Source organism: Pan troglodytes, chromosome 11, assembly GCF_028858775.2.
Source record: "Pan troglodytes isolate AG18354 chromosome 11, NHGRI_mPanTro3-v2.0_pri, whole genome shotgun sequence".
Lineage (NCBI taxonomy): Eukaryota > Metazoa > Chordata > Mammalia > Primates > Hominidae > Pan > Pan troglodytes.
The window spans coordinates 96,474,233-96,493,834 of record NC_072409.2 but is presented as its reverse complement, the minus strand read 5'-3'; the positions used below and the strand labels follow the sequence as shown (position 1 = coordinate 96,493,834).

The 19,602-nt window shown below is 43.7% G+C and overlaps 2 protein-coding genes across 5 annotated transcripts in view; one reads left to right on the top strand and one right to left on the bottom strand.

Annotated features, from left to right (window-relative positions):
• RPS6 (ribosomal protein S6) overlaps positions 1-1,234 on the bottom strand; it is a 34,497-nt gene extending 33,263 nt beyond the window's left edge. Inside the window, exon 1 of the mRNA XM_063788711.1 lies at positions 1,171-1,234. The gene's annotated coding sequence lies outside the window, so the exon portion shown is untranslated. The remainder of the gene's footprint in view (positions 1-1,170) is intronic.
• The window catches only part of ACER2 (alkaline ceramidase 2), a 75,466-nt gene that overhangs the window by 29,209 nt on the left and 26,655 nt on the right, over positions 1-19,602 (top strand). Inside the window, exons 1-3 of one of the 4 annotated variants that reach the window (XM_520508.7) lie at positions 1,685-1,900; positions 16,583-16,697; positions 17,420-17,561. In XM_520508.7, the coding sequence (XP_520508.2) occupies positions 1,793-1,900; positions 16,583-16,697; positions 17,420-17,561 (365 nt within the window). In that variant the 5' untranslated portion in view covers positions 1,685-1,792. Of the gene's footprint in view, positions 1-1,684; positions 1,901-2,343; positions 2,618-16,582; positions 16,698-17,419; positions 17,562-19,602 lie in introns of those variants that run through there. The other 3 variants (XM_009456370.5, XM_063788710.1, XM_016960671.4) reach the window with 3 other exon arrangements.

Below are 19,602 nucleotides of genomic sequence, written 5' to 3'. Positions count from 1 at the left end.
TGCCTCAGCCTCCTGAGTAGCTGGGACTACAGGCGCCCGCCACGACGCCCGGGTAATTTTTTGTATTCTTTTTTTAAGTAGAGACGGGGTTTCACCATGTTAGCCAGGATGGTCTCCATCTCCTGACCTCGTGATCCGCCTGCCTCGGCCTCCCAAAGTGCTGGGATTACAGGCATGAGCCCCCGCGCCCGGCCCTCAACCGCCCTTCTTAGGTGGCCAGCTCACTCTGGGTATCCTGTAGGTCTGGGTAAATCGACCCTAGGGGAAGGTAAGAGTGTATCTTCTACTTGGGTTCTGGAGGGCAGTGGAATTGCCTGTAAAGCAGGAGGAAGGGATAGAGGTTGGGACAAAGATGAAAGGAGGAGTGTGGTTTGGCCCCTGGGGGACAAACCTGGATTTTCTAGAGACTAGGAGAGGCGGCGGGGCTTGCAGTTTTTGTCAGTGATGGAGATCTCTGGGGACTTGCACATGGCTCTGTGGGTACCGGTGGGCAGACAAACACTTGGTGCAGAGGACACTGAAGCACCACCCAGGGTCCTGCTGGGCAGTCAGGCCCAGTGAGAGGGCAGACCCTGGGGAGTTGCTGGCCTTTAGGATACCCTGCGGGTCCGAGCAAGACGTCCTAATGACAGTCACCAATGGGCTGCTGCCCAGGGCCTCTTCTGCCGCTGTCCTGACCTAGAATCCTACAACCTTTCAAGGAAGGAGAACGGGAGCCACCACATACACACAGAGGGTGGCTTTCCTCTAGGGATCCTGGGAACCAGATTGGCTTTCATTTACAAACCGCAGAACAGTTACAGAAGCAAAAGAAGGTAGTTATGACTGGATCTGAGGACATCTTGCCTGAATTGAATTTCCAGCTCTGTCACTTGCTAATAGAAGCCCCTCACAGGGTCTCCGCTGGGCACACTAAATGAGTGATACATGGAAACTCTTCAGACAGCACCTGGCATGTGTATGTTATCTATCACCTCTTGAACCTCGATATCTTGGAGATGTCATAACTGCCACGCTACATCCTCTGCAGTTTGGGATGGCTGACGTTTGATCCTTTGCCTAAGTCCCCATATCGAAGGCTAGATTAAGCCTTAAGGCTGCAGCCAAGGGGAGGGAGGGCAGGAACGAACTCTAAATAGAAGTGCTCCCCCGGGGAATGGGCGGCCCAACCTGCTCCAGCAGCCGGGAAGGTCTTCCTGCCACAGTGACCGCAGCGAGTGGCGTCCGGCCTCGGAGGGACTGAGGGCACTTCTCTGGTGTAAGCACTGGCGTCCAACGCCGGACGCAGCAAAATCGCTGCAAACTCTGGGTCCAGAGAGGTCCAGGTCCTCCCGGGTTTCTTTTTATTTTAAATTTTTTTCCAGGGAGAGTTCTGGCGCTCCTTCAATCAGGGGGAGGCTGCGAGTCTGAGCCAGGAGATGGGCGTGGGCAGGCGTGGGTAGCACCATCGAGGCCCTGGCCACCTGCCGGGTGCTGGGTAGTCTGGAGAGTCTAGAGCCCGGTCTCCGCCTCCAGGCGCCCCACCCTGGACCCCTCCTCCACGCGGGTCCCGCCCCACGGTGGGCGTGGCTTCCAGGGGGCGGGGCCGGGAGGGTCTGCGAACGAGTAACCTCCCGCAGGCGAGGCGAGGCGGGGCGGAGCGCGGGAGGCCAGTTGGGAGGCGCACATCCGGCGGTTACCCGGTACTTCATAAAGCCGCTTTCGCCGCTGGCTGTCGCCGCGTTTTGCCTCCGCAGCAGCTCTGGGCTCTTCTCAGCTGCGCGAGCAGCTGCTCCAATGCGCCGGAGTGGCCATGGGCGCCCCGCACTGGTGGGACCAGCTGCAGGCTGGTAGCTCGGAGGTGGACTGGTGCGAGGACAACTACACCATCGTGCCTGCTATCGCCGAGTTCTACAACACGGTGCGGGGCGCGGGAGCGGGGAAGGCAGGCGGGCCAGCGGGAGGGGGCTGTTCCCGCGCCGCAGCGTCTGGAAGCTGGACGTGGGTCTCTGCGCGTATCTGGGGGCATTCTCTCCAGGGGCTGAGTCAGTCCACACCCCCTCCTCGGCGCGCTCCTTTCAGTTCTCCATCTGTCCCCCTCTCCTGTCCCCATTCCCGACAGCTGGGCTCATCTTCCTCCTGCTGTCATTTGTTTTGTGATGGTCCTATTGTCTTGTTTGGCCCCCACGCGTCCAGGAACCAGGGGTCTGTGTCAGCCTGTTCTCCTTGTTTGGGTCAGCTGGGGGCGGTGAACCTGCCGGGACAAGCCTCTTCCTCCCCTGGGATCTCTGTGGCGTGACGCACTTGGGTCGCATTGTGCGTTTTTGCCCTGAATACCTGCTCTCGGAGTGCTGGGAAGAGCACGCCCCCCGCAGGTCCCCGCGGCTGGGGTCACTCCCACCAGGCAGACTTGCCCCACCCCCAAGAACATGCCTGTAATGGTCGAGTTATTTTTGGTCAGAATCAAGTTAATTACTACTCGTTTTTTTTTCTTGCCTTTAGTGTCCTGTCTTGTGCAAGCCGCTAATTCAACTCCCCCAGGACTGTGCTTTCTCCAGTTCTGAAGTCTGAGGGATGAAAGGAAAGTTTGGGAGTGATAATGTGCGGGTTTTGGATTTGCCTAGGTCCCTAGATAAGGGTGAGCAGAAACTTCCCCATTGCAGAATCCTGGGTGATTTTAGTTCTTGTGGTAGGGAAGGGTTGCAGCTGGGAGAGGAAATGCCTCTTACTTTGTGTATGTCCATGGCTCAGAATCCTGGTACAGAATGTGAGACTTTGCGTGGTCATTTCTGTGGCTTATCTTTTCACCGCCCAAACAAGGAAAACAGGAACTCCTGGTTTGGGTCATTCTGAATTTGAGGTTTTTGTTTAGGACTTTTCCTTTTGGATTTGCTAGAGAGAATGTCTTCAGCAGGAGTCAGGTGCTTACTGCCTGCAGGAATCTCAGATGATCTAGTCCCTGTCCTTTTATTCATCTGATGAGAAAACTGGGCTCTTGAGGAGGGAGCTGTCATGCTCACATTTCTGGCATGGCTGGGGCCACAATCCAGAAGTCTGGGCCCTTCCTTCCCTCAGTGCTGAAATCCATGGCTGGCTTCCACACAAACACTCCTGCTCCTTTTTTTATGATTAGGTTGGTTCCCTAAGAAAACATAAGGCTGGGCGTTGTGGCTCACGCCTGTATTCCTAGCACTTTGGGAGGCCAAGGCAGGTGGATCGCTTGAATCCAGGAGTTCGAGACCAACCTGGGCAACATGGGGAAACCTCATCTCTACAAAAAAATACAAAAATTAGCTGGACATGTGGCACACACCTGTCATCCCAGCTCCTTGGGAAGCTGAGGTGGGAGGATCACCTGAGCCCGGGAGTTGAAGGCTGCAATGAACTGAGATCACGCCACTCCACTCCAGCCTGGGCAACAGGGTCTCAAAGAAAACCTGGCCCTCTGCTGACCACAGATACTGTGAAAGACAGTGGAAGTGGCCATGACTTATGTATTGCATAACCTCCCAGAGCATGCTGTCAGGGGTAAATAGTTGCACACAGAGGATGGGCTGGAGTAGTTCTGGGTACTTTCAATAAGGAGAAACACCAGTGGTAACACAAGCTGTCCTTTTGTAAATAAAGAATATAGTGAAAGAGTAAGGATTTCACCAGAGTTCAAGAAGAAAAGACAGCTTGATGACAGGTTCTCACACACTTAGCAAGGTTATTCTCTGTGCAGCCTGGGGTCTACAGAGAGGGTCAACCTTGGTTATTTTGGCCAAAAAAGCTAGTGTATGGCTTCTCTGAGTCTGTCTTGAAAAGTGTCATAGGGCTGGATGAAAGGGAGAGTTTGTCTTTACTTTTAATCTAGTCCCATTGGAGCCGTTACTCTATGTAGTGAGTGCTAAAGTCTTTTTCAGAAACAAACTGTTGATCTTCAGCTGCATTGTCTGGCTGATGAGCCCAGCTGGCCCATCTGACTAACTTTATTCCTTGGAATACTCATAAACCACAAAATTTGCTCTGGCAAAGCAGAGAGCGTAAGGTGTCAGAGAATAAGGTCATTGCCTAACTTTGTTGAGTGTAGGTCCAAAGAATTTAGCAAAAAACGTTTCTTCCCCTCTGTTGCTATTTTTTAAATCTTTTTTTTGAGACAGTCTTGCTCTGTTCCAGGCTTGAGTGCTGTGGTGCGATCTTGGCTCACTGCGACCTCCACCTCCAGGTTCAAGCGATCCTCCCAAAGTGCTGGGATTACAGGCGTGAGTCACCATGCCCGGCCTTCTTCCCCTGTGTTCTTACGTACTACTTATATTTTGATGCTTATCACAGGACATTCCCATGCTTATCTTACTCCTGTGTTGAGAAAGACAGTGGACTGTTATGTGGTGATAAATATCGTCTTAAATCCTCATAATAAGGCAACAGGTCTAATTACCCAGTTTATAGGAAACTCATAATGATTACCAGTTTTGAGAAAAAGTTGGAGGAATTGACAATGTTAAATCAGGAGAAGACCGGGAGAGGGATCTAGAACCTTCTTAATGGGTCTTAGGGGTAGCACATCACTACGACACCTTCAGATACTACTGTCTACCATTACTTATTTGCTATGTGTTGAAGCTCTGCTGGGTACTGTATACTCACTCTAGACAATGGGTGCTATTTATTATATCCATTTGATAAAGATGGGAATTGGGGCCTAGAGAGTTTATGTAACTTGCTGTGGTCAAGAGCATAGCACAGCTTAAGTCAGAACTTGGTCCATTTGACTCTACCAAGAGAGTTATCTTGAAGCTATAAGTGCCACTGTAACTAACTTAGATTTATCTATTTGGCATAGAATAGATATTTATTATTTAGTCATTCCATAACTTAAAACTCCTGTCTTGGGATCATTTTATCTCTAGGATAAAACTCATACTTTTTGATAGGAAAAAAGTTTATTTAAAGTAGTTTGTAAAATTACTGTTTATTGTAAAAGTAATATGATCATGGTAAAAAATTTAGAGTATGTAAGTTGTAGAGTGAAAAATACCCTTCTGTATCTTTCTAGATATTTTCTAGGCATATAAAAAGCACATGTATCTGTGTGTGCATATAAAATACGCATATATAAGGCTGGGGGCAGTGGCTCATGCCTGTAATCTCAGCACTTTGGGAGGCTGAGGCAGGCAGATCATTTGAGGTCAGGAGTTTGAGACCAACCTGGCCAACATGGTGAAACCTCATCTCTACTAAAAATGCAAAAAAATTAGCTGGCTGTGGTGGCGCGTGACTGTAGTCCCTGCTACTCAGGAGGCTGAGGCAGAAGAATAGCTTGAACCTGGGAGATGGAGGTTGCAGTAAGCTGAGATCGCGCCACTGCACACTCTAGCCTGGGCAACAGAGCAAGATTCTGTCTCAAAAAAAAAAAAAAAAAAAAACCAGCATGTATGGCGTAATCACAAATACTTGAAGTTTTTTTCCAAGATGGTACTGTGTAAACTCTTATGTACCTTGTGTTTTTCACTTAATATGTCTTGGAGATATTTCCATATCAGCTCATATAGTGCTCTCTTCCTGTTTATAATGTTTATACAGTACTCCCTTTAATGGATTGATCATAATTTATTTATCTAAGCAATCCTTATTGATGGACATTTCATATAGTTTCTCTCTGTTTTATTGTTTTCATTTTGGTTTTTGAACAGTGATTCAGTGAATATCCTCATTCATGCATCTGGATGTACTTTCGCAAGCACTAATCTTAGATGGGGATTGCTGTGTCAAGGAGGATATTCACTTTAAATGCTGATAATTACTGTGAAATGGCACACTAAAGAGAGTGCACTGATTTGACTTCCACTGACAATGTTTGGGCATACAAAACATTTTGCTTTGGCCTCTGCAAATCTCTCTTGCCTCAAATTGTATCATCCTTTGCTTCAGCCAAGCCTAATATCTCTTCCATGAACATGTAATTTCCTTTCACAGCCTTTTACTTGTGCACATTTTATACTGTTTCTTCTATATACAAATTTTATTGAATTGAGTTCCTTTTTATGTTTTAAGATTTAAGACCCCCTGGCTGGGCGCGGTGGCTCACGCCTGTAATCCCAGCACTTTGGGAGGCTGAGGTGGGAGGATCACTTGAGGTCAGGAGTTTGAGACCAGCCTGGCCAACACGGCGAAACCCCATCTTTACCAAAAATATAAAAAACTAGCCAAGTGTGGTGGTGTGTGCCTGTAGTCCCAGCTACTAGGGAGGCTGAGGCAGGAGAATTGCTTGAACCTGGGAGGTGAAGGTTGCAGTGAGCCAAGATCAGGCCACTGCACTCCAGCCTGGGTGACAGAGCAAGATTCCATCTTAAGGAAAAAAAAAAAAAAAAAAGAAAATATTTAAGGCCCCAGTCACATAGACCTAGCCACTTTGGAGAAAAGCTGGGTCTGCCTTTTACCTGAGCTTGGCCTTTGGGGACTCTGTTGCTCAGCAGGGACTTGAGGACAGAAGAAAGTCAACTGATGGCTGAAAAGAATCTTGAAGCAAAATACATGCATAAATCAGCTCATGATCTGTCACTTCCTGCTCTGTCCCCAGTCATCAAGATAAATAGAGCTCTCGTTATATGCCAAGTCCTAAGTCCCGCTCTCTTCAGGCTGAATCTATCGGTCGATCCATCAATCTGAGCATTTACTGGGCAGCAACTGTGTGCTTATTCCAGAGACCAGCTCTGTAAATAGTCATATGGGTGGTGAGGGCTATGATAGAGGTGTGTACAAGCCGCTGAGGGTGTTTTAAGTACTGTGCATGGGATTGATGTACTGTGAGGATAGGGTGGTGGTTTTTGCAAGAAGGCTTCTGAATAGAGTCACCAAACTTGTCCTGGGTTTTTGCCTGAGACTTTTCTGGTTTTAAAACTGAACGTCCCATGCCTTGGGAAGACCCCTCAGTCCCAAGCAAACCACGACAGTTGGTCATCCCAGGGGCAGAAGTAAAACAATGGAATGGGTAGTTAGGAATCAGCACACAATTAAGATGGACAGGCAATCCACTCAGCCAGGGTAAAAGTCCTCAGCTGTTTATGAACCTGCTGTCCAGAATATGTACAGCCTGTTGTTTTGTCTTTATTTACCCTCTGTCTGGAAAGTGCACATTCAGATGCATCAGGATGAGACTGCAGTATGTTCATGAGATTATTTTGTAGCAAATGTTATGTGGAAATTCATAGTAGAACCTTCTAAGGAAATAATACATTTTAAAAATTGTGGTCTAGGCTCAGTGGCTCATGCCTCTAATCCTAGTACTTTAGGAGGCTGAGGCTGGCAGATCACTTGAGCCCAGGCTGAGGCTGGCAGATCACTTGAGACCAGCCTGAGCCACATGGCAAAACCCTACCCTGTCTCTACAAAAAATGTGAAAATTAGCTGGACATGATGGCACATGCCTGTGGTCCCAGTTACTCAGGAGGCTGAGATCAAGGCTGCAGTGAGCTGGGAGCATGCTATAATCTAACAATAGGCTTTAAAATGTACCCCTTGAGAGGCGGAGCATGCAGTGAGCCAAGATCGCGCCACTGCACTCCAACCTGGGTGACAGAGCGAGACTCCGCCTCAAAAAAAAAAAAAATGTAGCCCTTGAGTGAACTATTCTACAATTTCAGCGACCAATACAATTTTGAGGGATACATCTCAGTAGAGATGGAGCCATGAGTCCATTTTTAAACCATGACTGATTTGCTTTTTTGTATTTCTTTTGGTGTTCCTTCATCTTTTTCTCTTGGGGAAAGTCTCCCACTAATTTGTTCTTTTCCTTTCCATATGTTGATGTCTATAAAAGGTACAGTGGGGACCAGCCAGCCTTAGTAGATGGGCTAGGCAGAAGAATAATGTAATTTCAGTATTATTTGAAGCATATGGCAAAATAGTGCTTCTAAATGGTGCTTCTAATATGCACATTTAAAGAAACTGTTTGGGCCAGGTGTGGTGGCTTATGCCTGTAATCCCAGCACTTTGGGAGGCTGAGGTGGGCTGATCACTTGAGGTCAGGAGTTCAAGACCAGCCTGGCCAACATGGTGAAACCTCGTCTCTACTGAAAATACAAAAAATTAGATGGGCATGATGGCACTCACCTGTAGTCCCAGCTACTTGAGGAGAGGCTGAATCAGGAGAATCGCTTGAACCTGGGAGGCGGAGGTTGCAGTTAGCCAAGATTTCGCCACTGTACTCCAGCCTGGGTGACAGAGTGAGACTCCATCTCAAAAAATAAATAAATAAATAAATAAATAAATAAATAAATAAAAATTAAAAATTAAAAAAAAGTTTGACATATCATAATTTTGCTGTAGGTGTGATAAATGACTTCATGCCTTTGCAAATAATATATAAATACATTTAAAAGTGATTAGTGTGTCCATTGCTGGTGGAAATATAACCCAAGAAAGCCATTGCGGGACAGCTTGGGAGTAGATAGTTGCACTTAGCAGAAGCAAGGTAGATTGAGAGGACTTGAGGCACTAAAGATCTTCTGGGGTAAAAATCGCAATGCATTATATTTCTCAACATTATAAGTGGGACTGTAAATTGGTGCTCCTTCCACTGGAAAATGGCTAAACTGCTCCCATCTGCCTCACTTACAGCAAGTGAGCTAAATCTATATTATCTAGGATGAAAAGGTTTGCAGGGCGTATTGTTGAAGGAGAAAAGGAAGCTGCACGATGGGAATGTTAACAATATGTGACATATACGTACCTATTCATGTAAATGTGAAGAAAATGAGGACAGTGGTTATCTCTGGGGAAGAGGCTAGAAAGGAAACTTTATTCCTTTTTTTTTTTTTTTTACAAGAACACATTCATGTATATGAAGGGAGAAAGATCAGGTTTTAAGTTACCTATGGTATAACAATTCCATTTTTCTTCTCCTCTTTCTTCACTCCCTTGATCCGCCTTCATCTGCTCCTTCTCCCCATTCATCTCCTTTTCTTCCTTTTATTGCTAGTTTAACAAGAGGAAAGCCACGTTTACATCAAAGCCAAGAAACTGGTCATATGTGCACAGTGTGTGATGCACAGTGGGTGATGTGATTCACAATTTTTAGATGCTAGTGGAGGAGTTAAGCCAAGGAGGTCAGAATGTGGTTGAATGAGTTGGGGTTGAAAATCAGCTGGGAGCAGTGGAAGGAGCCGGGCTCTGTGCAGATTGGCTCTCTGACTTGAGCCAGCCCTGGAGCCTTTCAGGGCCCTCAGCTATATCCCTTTGTAAAACAAGGGATGGTTTTTATTTATTTTTATTTTTTATTTTATTATATTTTATTTTTTTGAGACTCTTGTCGCCCAGGCTGGAGTGCAATGGTGTGATCTCGGCTTACTGCAACCTCCGCCTCCCGGGTCCAAGTGATTCTCCTGCCTTAGCCTCCCGAGTAGGTGGGATTACAGGCGCCCGCCACCATGCCCAGCTAATTTTTTTTTTTTGTACTTTTAGTAGAGACAGGGTTTTGCCATGTTGGCCAGGCTGGTCTCAAACTCCTGACTTCAGGTGATCCACCTGCCTCAGCCTCCCAAAATGCTGGGATTACAGGCGTGAGCCACCCGTGCCCCGCCTAAGGGATGGTTTCTAAGATCCTTCTTAAAATAATCCTTTTTAAAAAGACCCTCTTAAGGGTCTTTGATTCTTAAATGATTCCACTGAAAGTTAAGTCAAATTATCTCTGTTTGCAGATGACATGATTGTATGTTTAGAAAATCCCATCGTCTCAGCCCAAAAACTCCTTAAGCTGATAAGCAACTCCAGCAAAGTCTCAGGATACAAAATCATTGTGCAAAAATCAAAAGCATTCCTATACACCAATAATAGACAGAGAGGCAAATCACAAGTGAACTCCCATTCACAATTGCTACAAAGAGAATAAAATACCTAGGAATACAACTTACAAAGGATATGAAGGACCTCTTCAAGGAGAACTACAAACCACTGCTCAAGGAAATAATAGAGGACACAAACAAATGGAAGAATATTCCATGCTCATGGAAAGGAAGAATCAAAATCATGAAAATGGCCATACTGCCCAAGGTAATTTATAGATTCAGTGCTATCCCCATCAAGCTACCATTAACTTTTTTTCGCAGAATTGGAAACAACTACTTTAAATTTCATATGGAAACAAAAAGCCCACATTGCCAAGGCATTCCTAAGCCAAAAGAACAAAGCTGGAGGCATCACGCTACCTGACTTCATACTACAAGGCTATAGTAACCAAAACAGCATGGTACTTGTACCAAAATAGATATATAGACCAATGGAACAGAACAGAGGCCTCAGAAATAATGTCACACATCTACAACCATCTGATCTTTGACAAACCTGACAAAAACAAGCAATGGGTAAAGGATTCCCTATTAATAAATGGTGTTAGGAAAACTAGCTAGCCATAATCAGAAAACTGAAACTTCCTTACACCTTATACAAAAATTAACTCAAGATGAATTAAAGACTTAAACATAAGACCTAAAACCATGAAAACCCTAGAAGAAAACCTAGGCCATGCCATTCAGGACATACGCATGGGCAAAGACTTCATGACTAAAACACCAAGAGCAATGGGAACAAAAGCCAAAATTGACAAATGAGATCTAATTAAACTAAAGAGCTTCTGCACAGCAAAAGAAACTATCATCAAGTTGAACAGTTAACCTACAGAATAGGAGAAAATTTTTGCTATCTATCCATCTGACAAAGGGCTAATATCCAGAATCTACAAGGAACTTAAACAAATTTACAAGAAAAAAAACAACCCCATCAAAAAGTGGGTAAAGGATATGAACAGACACTTCTCAAAAGAAGACATTTATGTGGCCTACAAACATATGAAAAAAAGCTCATCATCACTGGTCATTAGAGAAATGCAAATCAAAACCACAATGAGATACCATCTCATGCCACTTAGAGTGGCGATCATTAAAAAGTCAGGAAACAACAGATGCTAGAGAGGATGTGGAGAAATAGGAACACTTTTACACTGTTGGTGGGAGTGTGAATTAGTTCAACCATTGTGGAAGACAGTGTGGCGATTCCTCAACGATCTGGAACTAGAAATACCATTTGACCCAGCAATGCCATTACTAGGTATATACCCAAAGGATTATAAATCATTCTACTATAAAGACACATGCACAAGTATGTTTATTGCAGCACTGTTCACAATAGCAAAGACTTGGAACCAACCCAAATGCCCATCAGTGATAGACTGGATAAAGAAAATGTGGCACATACACACCATGGAATACTATGTAGCCATAAAAAAGGATGAGTTCATGTCCTTTGCAGGGACATGGATGAAGCTGGAAACCATTATTCTCAGCAAACTAACACAGGAACAGAAAACCAAACACTGTATGTTCTCACTCATAAGTGGGAGTGGAACGAGAACACATGGACACAGGGAGGGAAACATCACACACCTGGGCCTTTTGAGGGGTAGAGGGCTAGGGGAGGGATAGCATTAGGAGAAATACCTAATGTAGATGATGGGTTGATGGGTGCAGTAAACCACCATGGCACGTGTATAGCTATGTAACAAACCTGCTCGTTCTGCACATATATCCCAGAACTTAAAGTGTAATTAAAAAAAAAAAAGAAAGTTAAGGGCTTTGATCATAAGAATGAATTAAAGCCTACTGCTGGCCAGGTGCGGTGGCCCATGCCTGTAATCCCAGCACTTTGGGAGGCCGAGGAGGGTGGATCACCTGAGGTCAGCAGTTCCAGACCAGCCTGACCAACATGGTGAAACCCCATCTCTACTATAAAAATAGGAAAAAATTAGCTGGGCATGGTGGCTCATGCCTGTAATCCCAGCTACTTGGAAGGCTGAGGCAGGAGAATTGCTTGAACCCAGGAGGCGGAGGTTGCAGTGAGCCGAGATCGCACCATTGTACTCCAGCCTGGGCAACAAGAGCGAAACTCCATCTCAAAAACAAAACAAAACAAAACCTACTGCATATACAGTATAGTACTTAGATCCTTGTCCTGATTCCTCCATGCCTGCTTCTTGGTAAATGAAAATTGACCACATTTCTTTTCTTTTTCTTTTTTTCTTTTCATTGATCTAAGAAAAATTGGCCACATTTCTCAGACTGGTGACTGTATACCACCTGGGACGTCTCAGACAACTTGTCCTTATTCTTACCCAAGGTCACTAGTCGCAGATAGCACTCCTATGTGGGAAAGAGAGAAAGATCCACAACAAAGTGAACCAACTAAAGGCTGAGCATGGGAGCTCACACCTGTAATCCTGGCACTGTTAAAGACTGAGGCAGGCGGATCACTTGAGGTCAGGAGTTGAAGACCAGCCTGGCCAACGTGATGAAACTCTGTCTCTACTAAAAATACAAAAATTAGCCAGGAGTGGCAGGCGCCTGTAATCCCAGCTACTCTGGAGGCTGAGGCAGGAGAATTGCTTGAAGCCAGGAGGCGGACATTACAGTAAGCTGAGATCGCGCCGTTGCACTCCAGCCTGGACTAGTGACAGAGTGAGACTCCATCTCAAAACAAAGCAAAACAAAAACAAAGTGAACCAACTAGAAAAAGGTACCCCTTTCTCCATAATGATACAGCCCCACTTAGGTATTTCAGACCTGGATTTTAACCAAAGGTAACAGCTCTGCTCCCATTCTGCCCCTGACCAAGGATCTTTTTCTCCTCCTTTGACTTGCATTTCTCTCCCACCCATCTTTCTCCCGTTTCTAAAAAGTGTCATGCTTACCCGCTCTCCTCCCCAGATGGTGGCAGAGGCAGGCATTGGTCCTTGAAGCTGCCAGTCCTCACTTGCCCTATGCCTCAAGTTCTGGGGTTTGCTAAAGCATTCTATTTAGTTGTGTACCAGTGTGGTTTCTTAGGTCTGGGAAAGCTCTTTGGCCCTGCTCACTTCAGTTCTGTTCAGGTGCCCACCATCATGGTTCTTGAGACGTCCTCTAAGTGACCACTGTGTATTGTCCAACATGAGTAACCGCTCTTTTCTTCTGAAAGCCCTGTGCCCTTGGCTTTGCACAGTTCATCAACCCTATCCACCTGTTTTTGAATGTGATTTTTGTTTGTGTTTAGTCCAGGACCCCTCCCACCCTATCCCGCTGGGTGTTACTCATGTAGACTTAGCTGTCATCTTCACATTCGACATACTTCTTCTGTGTGCTCAGTCCTGTACAAGGAGCCCCTCACTCCACAATTAGAGATGAGACTTAAAAGCTGAATGTTCCTACCGCTTCATATCTTCTAAAATAGCTTAATTTAAAAACAAAAGAATATAACAAGTGTTGGCAAGGATGTGAGAAATTGGAGCACTGTACATTGCTGATGGGAATATAAAAATGCTGCTGTGGGAAAATGGTGGTTCCTTAAAAAGTTAAAAATGGAATTAGTACACTAGCTAGTGCCTTAGTCCGTTCATGCTGCTATAACAAAAGATCTTAGACTAGGTAATTTATAATAACAGAAATTCATTTCTTACAGTTCTAGAGGCTGGAAGGTCCAAGATCAAGGTGGCAGCAGGTTGGGGGTCTGGCAAGGGCTCCCTGCTTCAAAGACGGAGTATATGCTACACCCTCACATGGTGGGAAGGGTGAATACCTCCCTCAGACCTCTGTTAGAAGAGCACTAATCCAATTTAACACCTCCAAAGGCCTCACCTCTTAGTACAGTTGTGTGATGGGGATACGTTCTGAGAAATGTATTGTCAGGAGATTTTGTCATTCTATAACATTATAGACCATACTTACACAAATCTAGACGGTATAGCTTTGTACACACCCAGGCCATATGGTATGGCCTATTGCTCATAGGCTATAAACCTGTACAACATGTTACTGTACTGGACACTGTAGGCAACTGTAACACAACAGTAAATATTTGTGTATTTAAGCATATCTAAACCTGGAAAAGTATCAGGAAAAATGTGGCATAAAAGCTCCATTATAATATGGGTCCACTGTCATATGTGTGGCTCATTGTTGACTGAAATGTCATTGTGTTGCAAATAATGATACTATCACATTGATGATTAAGTTTTAACATATGAATTTTGTGTGTGGGGGTGACACATTCAGACCATAGTACCCAGCAACAATTAATGTATGAATAGACAAACTAAATGTAGTATATCCTTTCAATGGAATGTTATCCAACCATAAAAAAGAATAAGTTACTGGTATATGCTGTAATATGGATGAACCTTAAAAACATTATGCTAAATGAAAAAATAAGCTAGAAACAAAATGACATATATTGTATGATTCCATTTATGTTATGTGAAATATTTAGAATAGATAAAATCATAAAGACAAAAGGCAGATTGGTGAATGCCAGGGGCTGAGGGAGGGAGAAATGAGGAGTGACTGCTTAATGAGAATAGCGTTTCTTTTTGGGGTGATGAAAACATTTTGGAACTAGATAGAGGTGATGGTTGCCCATTATGAAATGTACTAAATGCCACTGAATTGTACACTTTAAAATGGTTAGTTTTATGGTATGTGAATTTTACCTCAATTTTTTAAAGTTCAGAAAAAAAAAGCTCTGAGTCTGTGAAACAAACAAACCCCAAAATCAGCCAAACAAAAAGTAAGTTAAAAAAATTAGGGATGAGTTTCCAATATGACAGTCACTGGCCACATTTAGTTGGCTGTTGAGTACAGGAAATGTGCCTAGCCCAAACTGAGGCTTGTTGTGAGTGTGAAATTTACACTGATCTTCAAGGCTTTGGTATGAACAAAATAATGTAAACTAGGCTGGACACGGTGACTCATGCCTATAATCCCAGCATTTTGGGAGGCTGAGGCAGGAGGATTGCTTGAGGCCAGGAGTGTGAGATCAGCCTGGGCAACATAGTGAGACCACCATCTCTACCAAAAAAAAAAAAAAAAATTATAATAATAAATAAAGCCAGGCATGGTGGTGCATGCCTGTAATCCTAGCTATTCAAGAGGCTGAGGCAGGAGGCTCCCTTAAGCCTGGAAGTAGGAGGCTGCAGCGAGCTGATCCCACCACTGCACTCTAGCCTGGTTGACAGAGTAATACCCTGTCTCTAAGAAAAAAAAAAAAAAAAGTAAACTATCTCATTAATGATATTTAATAGTGATTACATGTTCAAATGATAATATTTTGAATACATTGCATTAAATAAGATAGATTATTAAAATTTTTAAAAAGTTGAATGCCCATGGAGACATAACAGAGAGGCTTAAATCCATACCAAAGTCTGCAAGATAAAATAATATCATTTTAAAGCTGGGAAGAAACTTTCAAATATAATCTTTACTTAAAAATAGGTTTTGGTTAGGATGAGAAAGCTGACAAAGGGCAACAAAGGGGGAAACTAGAAAGAGTCCTCACTTTGTGTAGGCCCAGGGGAAAAGGCTGGCTTGGCTGGGGAGGATTATTGGGAGCTGGACAATGTCTAGTCTTTTTTACGCCTTCATTAAACTTTTTTTTTTTTTAACCATTATTTAATACAGACCTTATCTTTAAAAACACAAAAGCAGGCGGGCGCAGTGGCTCATGCCTATAATCCCAGAACTTTGGGAGGCCTGAGACGAGTGGATCACCTGAGGTCAGGAGTTTGAGACCAGCCTGGCCAACATGGTGAAACCCCATCTCTACTAAAAATACAAAAATTAGCTGGGTGTGGTGGTGAGCGCCTGTAATCCCAACTACTCAGGAGGCTGAGGCAGGAGAATCGCTTGAACCTGGGAGGCAGAAGTTGCAGTGAGCTGAGACTGCACCAAAGAACTCCAGCCTGGGCTGTAAGAAAGAAACTCTGTCTCAAAAAAAAAAAAAAAAAAAGTAAATGGAGCCAGGCATGGTGTCATGTACCTAGTCCCAGCTACTTGGGAGGCTGTGGTGGGAGGATCACTTCAGTCCAGCCTGGAAAACATAGCTAGACCATGTCTCTTAAAAAAAGATTATGAAAAAAAAGTGCAAGTAAATTAGAATGATTCATAATTAACCTTGCAATAAGAATTACTGGTTAATTCTTATTTAATTCTTAGTTAATAAGAATAAGAGAGGAGCTTGGGCAGCGTCCATAGACTGCAGTGTTTTTATAGCTGCTCCTATGATCAAAGAAGCAGCAGGGAGCCCCTTAAATGGTCATTTAAAAAGCGTTAAGTTCTCCTGATTGTATATCTGTAGTCAAAAAAACTGTCAGAGGCTGGGCGTGGTGGCTTATGCCTGCAATCCCAGCACGTTGGGAGGCTGAAGCAGGCAGATCACCTGAGGTTGGGAGTTCCGAGACCAGCCCGGCCAACATGGTGAAACCTCATCTTACTAAAAGTACGAAGATGAGCCAGGTATGGTGGAGGGTGCCTGTAATCCCAGCTACTCAGGAGGCTGAGGCAGGGGAATTGCTTGAACTCGGGAGGTAGAGGTTGCAGTGAGCCAAGATCGTACCACTGCATTTCAGCCTTCCAGCCTGGGTGACAGAGTGAGATTCCATCTCAAAGAAAAAAGAAAAAGAAAAAGAAAAAGTGCAAGAGCTTAAACGAGATGTGTGACCACATTTATCCCAGTTTGCAAGGACATACTTGGAAGAGGCCACTTTATTTTTTGCCCTTTTTACTTAATACTCATCTTTCTGTTTTACATTTTTTTCCTGCAGATCAGCAATGTCTTATTTTTCATTTTACCGCCCATCTGCATGTGCTTGTTTCGTCAGTATGCAACATGCTTCAACAGTGGCATCTACTTAATCTGGACTCTTTTGGTTGTAGTGGGTAAGTGGAGTCATTTGGGAACACGACTTAATGAGGTGGTGGGATGGGGGTAGAAGGAATTCCACACACTTCCTCTCCCCTTTGAACATAATGTTTTGTAAACTAAAGTCACTCTGAGGTCTTAGGAAACATTTTTTTCCCACTTGCTTGAATGCAGGCTTGATAACAAAGTTGGCATTACTATCACTTGCGTGCATTTGGGACTTCATTTGTGTAGCAGCTATTAGGGCTATGCCAGTGCAATTTTCTGAACGTCTGAAGAAAGTCAGGTGAAACAACTGAACTCTGGGGAGGCTGGTTTCTAATGGACTAAAATTAAAGAAAAAAATGTAGATGTTTGATCCCTCATTGTTTTGTGAAATACTTGTGTCATTTCCATTTCCTCCCACAGGCAGCCTGGGAATTCTTAACAGTGAGGAAATGTTGACTTTTATTTACTGCCTCTTCCCAGAAAGGCTCAGTGGATGAAGACAGAATGCATTTAACTGTGGAATTGTTAAAGTTCTGATGTGCTGATATTTGGGCCCTAGTTGAAATCCTCTTTCTAGACTGGAGGCATGCATGCTTGGGTGGTGTGAGTTTCTTTCTTGAGTTTCTTTTTTCAGAGAGAGAGTGATCTGGTGACTGTGATAACCGTTGGTGAAAGGACTATCCTTAAGCAGTGTATTGAATTTGTGTCTCTTCTGTGGTGACCTTTTTTTATTGGTTGTAATTTATTCTAGGAATTGGATCCGTCTACTTCCATGCAACCCTTAGTTTCTTGGGTCAGATGCTTGATGAACTTGCAGTCCTTTGGGTTCTGATGTGTGCTTTGGCCATGTGGTTCCCCAGAAGGTATCTACCAAAGATCTTTCGGAATGACCGGTAAGCTTGCACTAAACATTATTGCATTTACCACTAGGTGCAGTACCCAATATAACAATGTATATATGAAGAAAAATAGCACATGATTGAACTCAGCCTAGTGATGAGCTTATCATATACTTGTTCAATATCTACTGATTGTTTTTATGATCTGACAATATAAGTAAACTGACAGATTAAAGAGAGAATTTTAATAATGCAGAGTGCATCACCTCTCTGTACCCAAAGTACATCACCTCTCTGTACCCAGTGGTTTAAGAATTAGCAAGAGTGGAAAGACCTTCAGTGGGGGTGACATTACTGAATGGTTATTCAATACTCTTTGATTTTCTGCTACAACATTTCCTTGAGACTAATCCAACTCCACCAGTTTTATACATATGAAGTAGAATCCAGACTGATGAACTGGTTCTTGGAGCTACAGATACTGTAGTTTTCAAGTTGCCTTTTTTCTTGCTTCAGATGAGAGCTGTGCACCTGCGTGCGTGCACGTGCACACACACACACACACACATACACACTCATATACTGTATATATGTTCAAACTGGAAACCCAGAATTTCAGGAAGGGATGCATTTTAATAGCCATTGTGTTAGGGTTATACAGGTATTCATCCAGCAAATATTTTTGAACACTTATATTTTACTATGCATTTTTCTAGGCACTGGAATATCACAGTAAACAAAACAGCAGTCTTCCTCTAATGAGCTTACACTGAAGTTGGGGAGATTACAAATCAACAAACAAGTAAATAATATAATATTAGGATATGTTAGGTACTGTGATGAAAAGTGAAGCTGATAAGGGTATAGTGGTGACTTAGGGTGCTGATTTAGAGTTTGGTCAGAGAAAGTCTTTCTGAGGAGCTGTGTGAGGTTTGTTACTATCTAGAGGCACAGAGGAGATTCAGCCCAATGAAGATGAGAAACGCTCCTGGAACACATTACCCACATTTTCTGTAGGACACTGTTTTGTCAAAATATACATATATGGCTAAATAGTCTGAAACTATAGATTCAGTGAAGCAAACGGTATGTGCCCATGGAAGAGTTATACCAGGAAAAGAAAATAATTCATTACAGTTTTACTGGCACTCTGAAAAGGAACAGGAGCTGTGAAGCTGCTGAGGACTAAGGCTGCTATCTGTGGACTCAAATGGAGAAGCGTCTATGAAAAATGCTGGCTGCAAGGGGCACATTATATAATTCTATGTGTGATATCCTAATTTTAGAATGAATGAACTAAACTCTTTCTGAGTATGTTTTTGTATTAGCACAAAAATGCCTGGGAGGTGAGGACACCTAACTACAGCCATTGGCTGTTCTTGGGCCTTGCCAGCAGAGAGGAACAGCCGCTTTTACCTTTCATCTGAACTGGTTGACTTTTTTTTTTTTTTTTAAACAAAATTAACACATTAATCTCTTTCTTTCTTTCTCTTTCTTTCTTTGTTTTTCTGTCTTTCTTTCTCTTTCTTTTTCTTTTTCTTTCTTCTTTTTGTCTTTCTTTGTCTTTCTCCCTCTCTTTCTCTCTCTCTCTCTCTTTCTCTCTCTCCTCCTTTCCCTTCCCCTCCTTTCCCCTCCCTTCCCCTTCCCCTCCTGTCTTGAAAGATACCCACCAGTCACCACGATGCTTTCTCTAAACCTGGTGTACGTTAGATTGAGAGCTGAGGAATCGCTTTTCTCAGATATCTTATTTTTCAAGTCTGAGTAAGAAATTGAAGAAATGGGAATAAACGTTTTGTGTATTTGTTTGTGACATTCTTGAGGCCTGGGTTGAAATTCCAAGGGACAGTTTTTAATGTATTCCTTATAGAAAACCTTTTTTTTCTTTTCTTTTCTTGATTCTTGGAGGTAGGGGGAAAGTTGTTTGAGCAGGAAAGAAGAAAATGGGGTGATGACATTGGTAGTTAAAGCTTACCAACTTTAATAATGAAAACAGAGCCAGTTGGGGTGGTGCACGCCTGTAGTCCCAGCCACTCAAAAAGCTGAGGCAGGAAGATCTCTTGAGCCCAGCGTGGGCAACACAGTGAAACCCCATTAA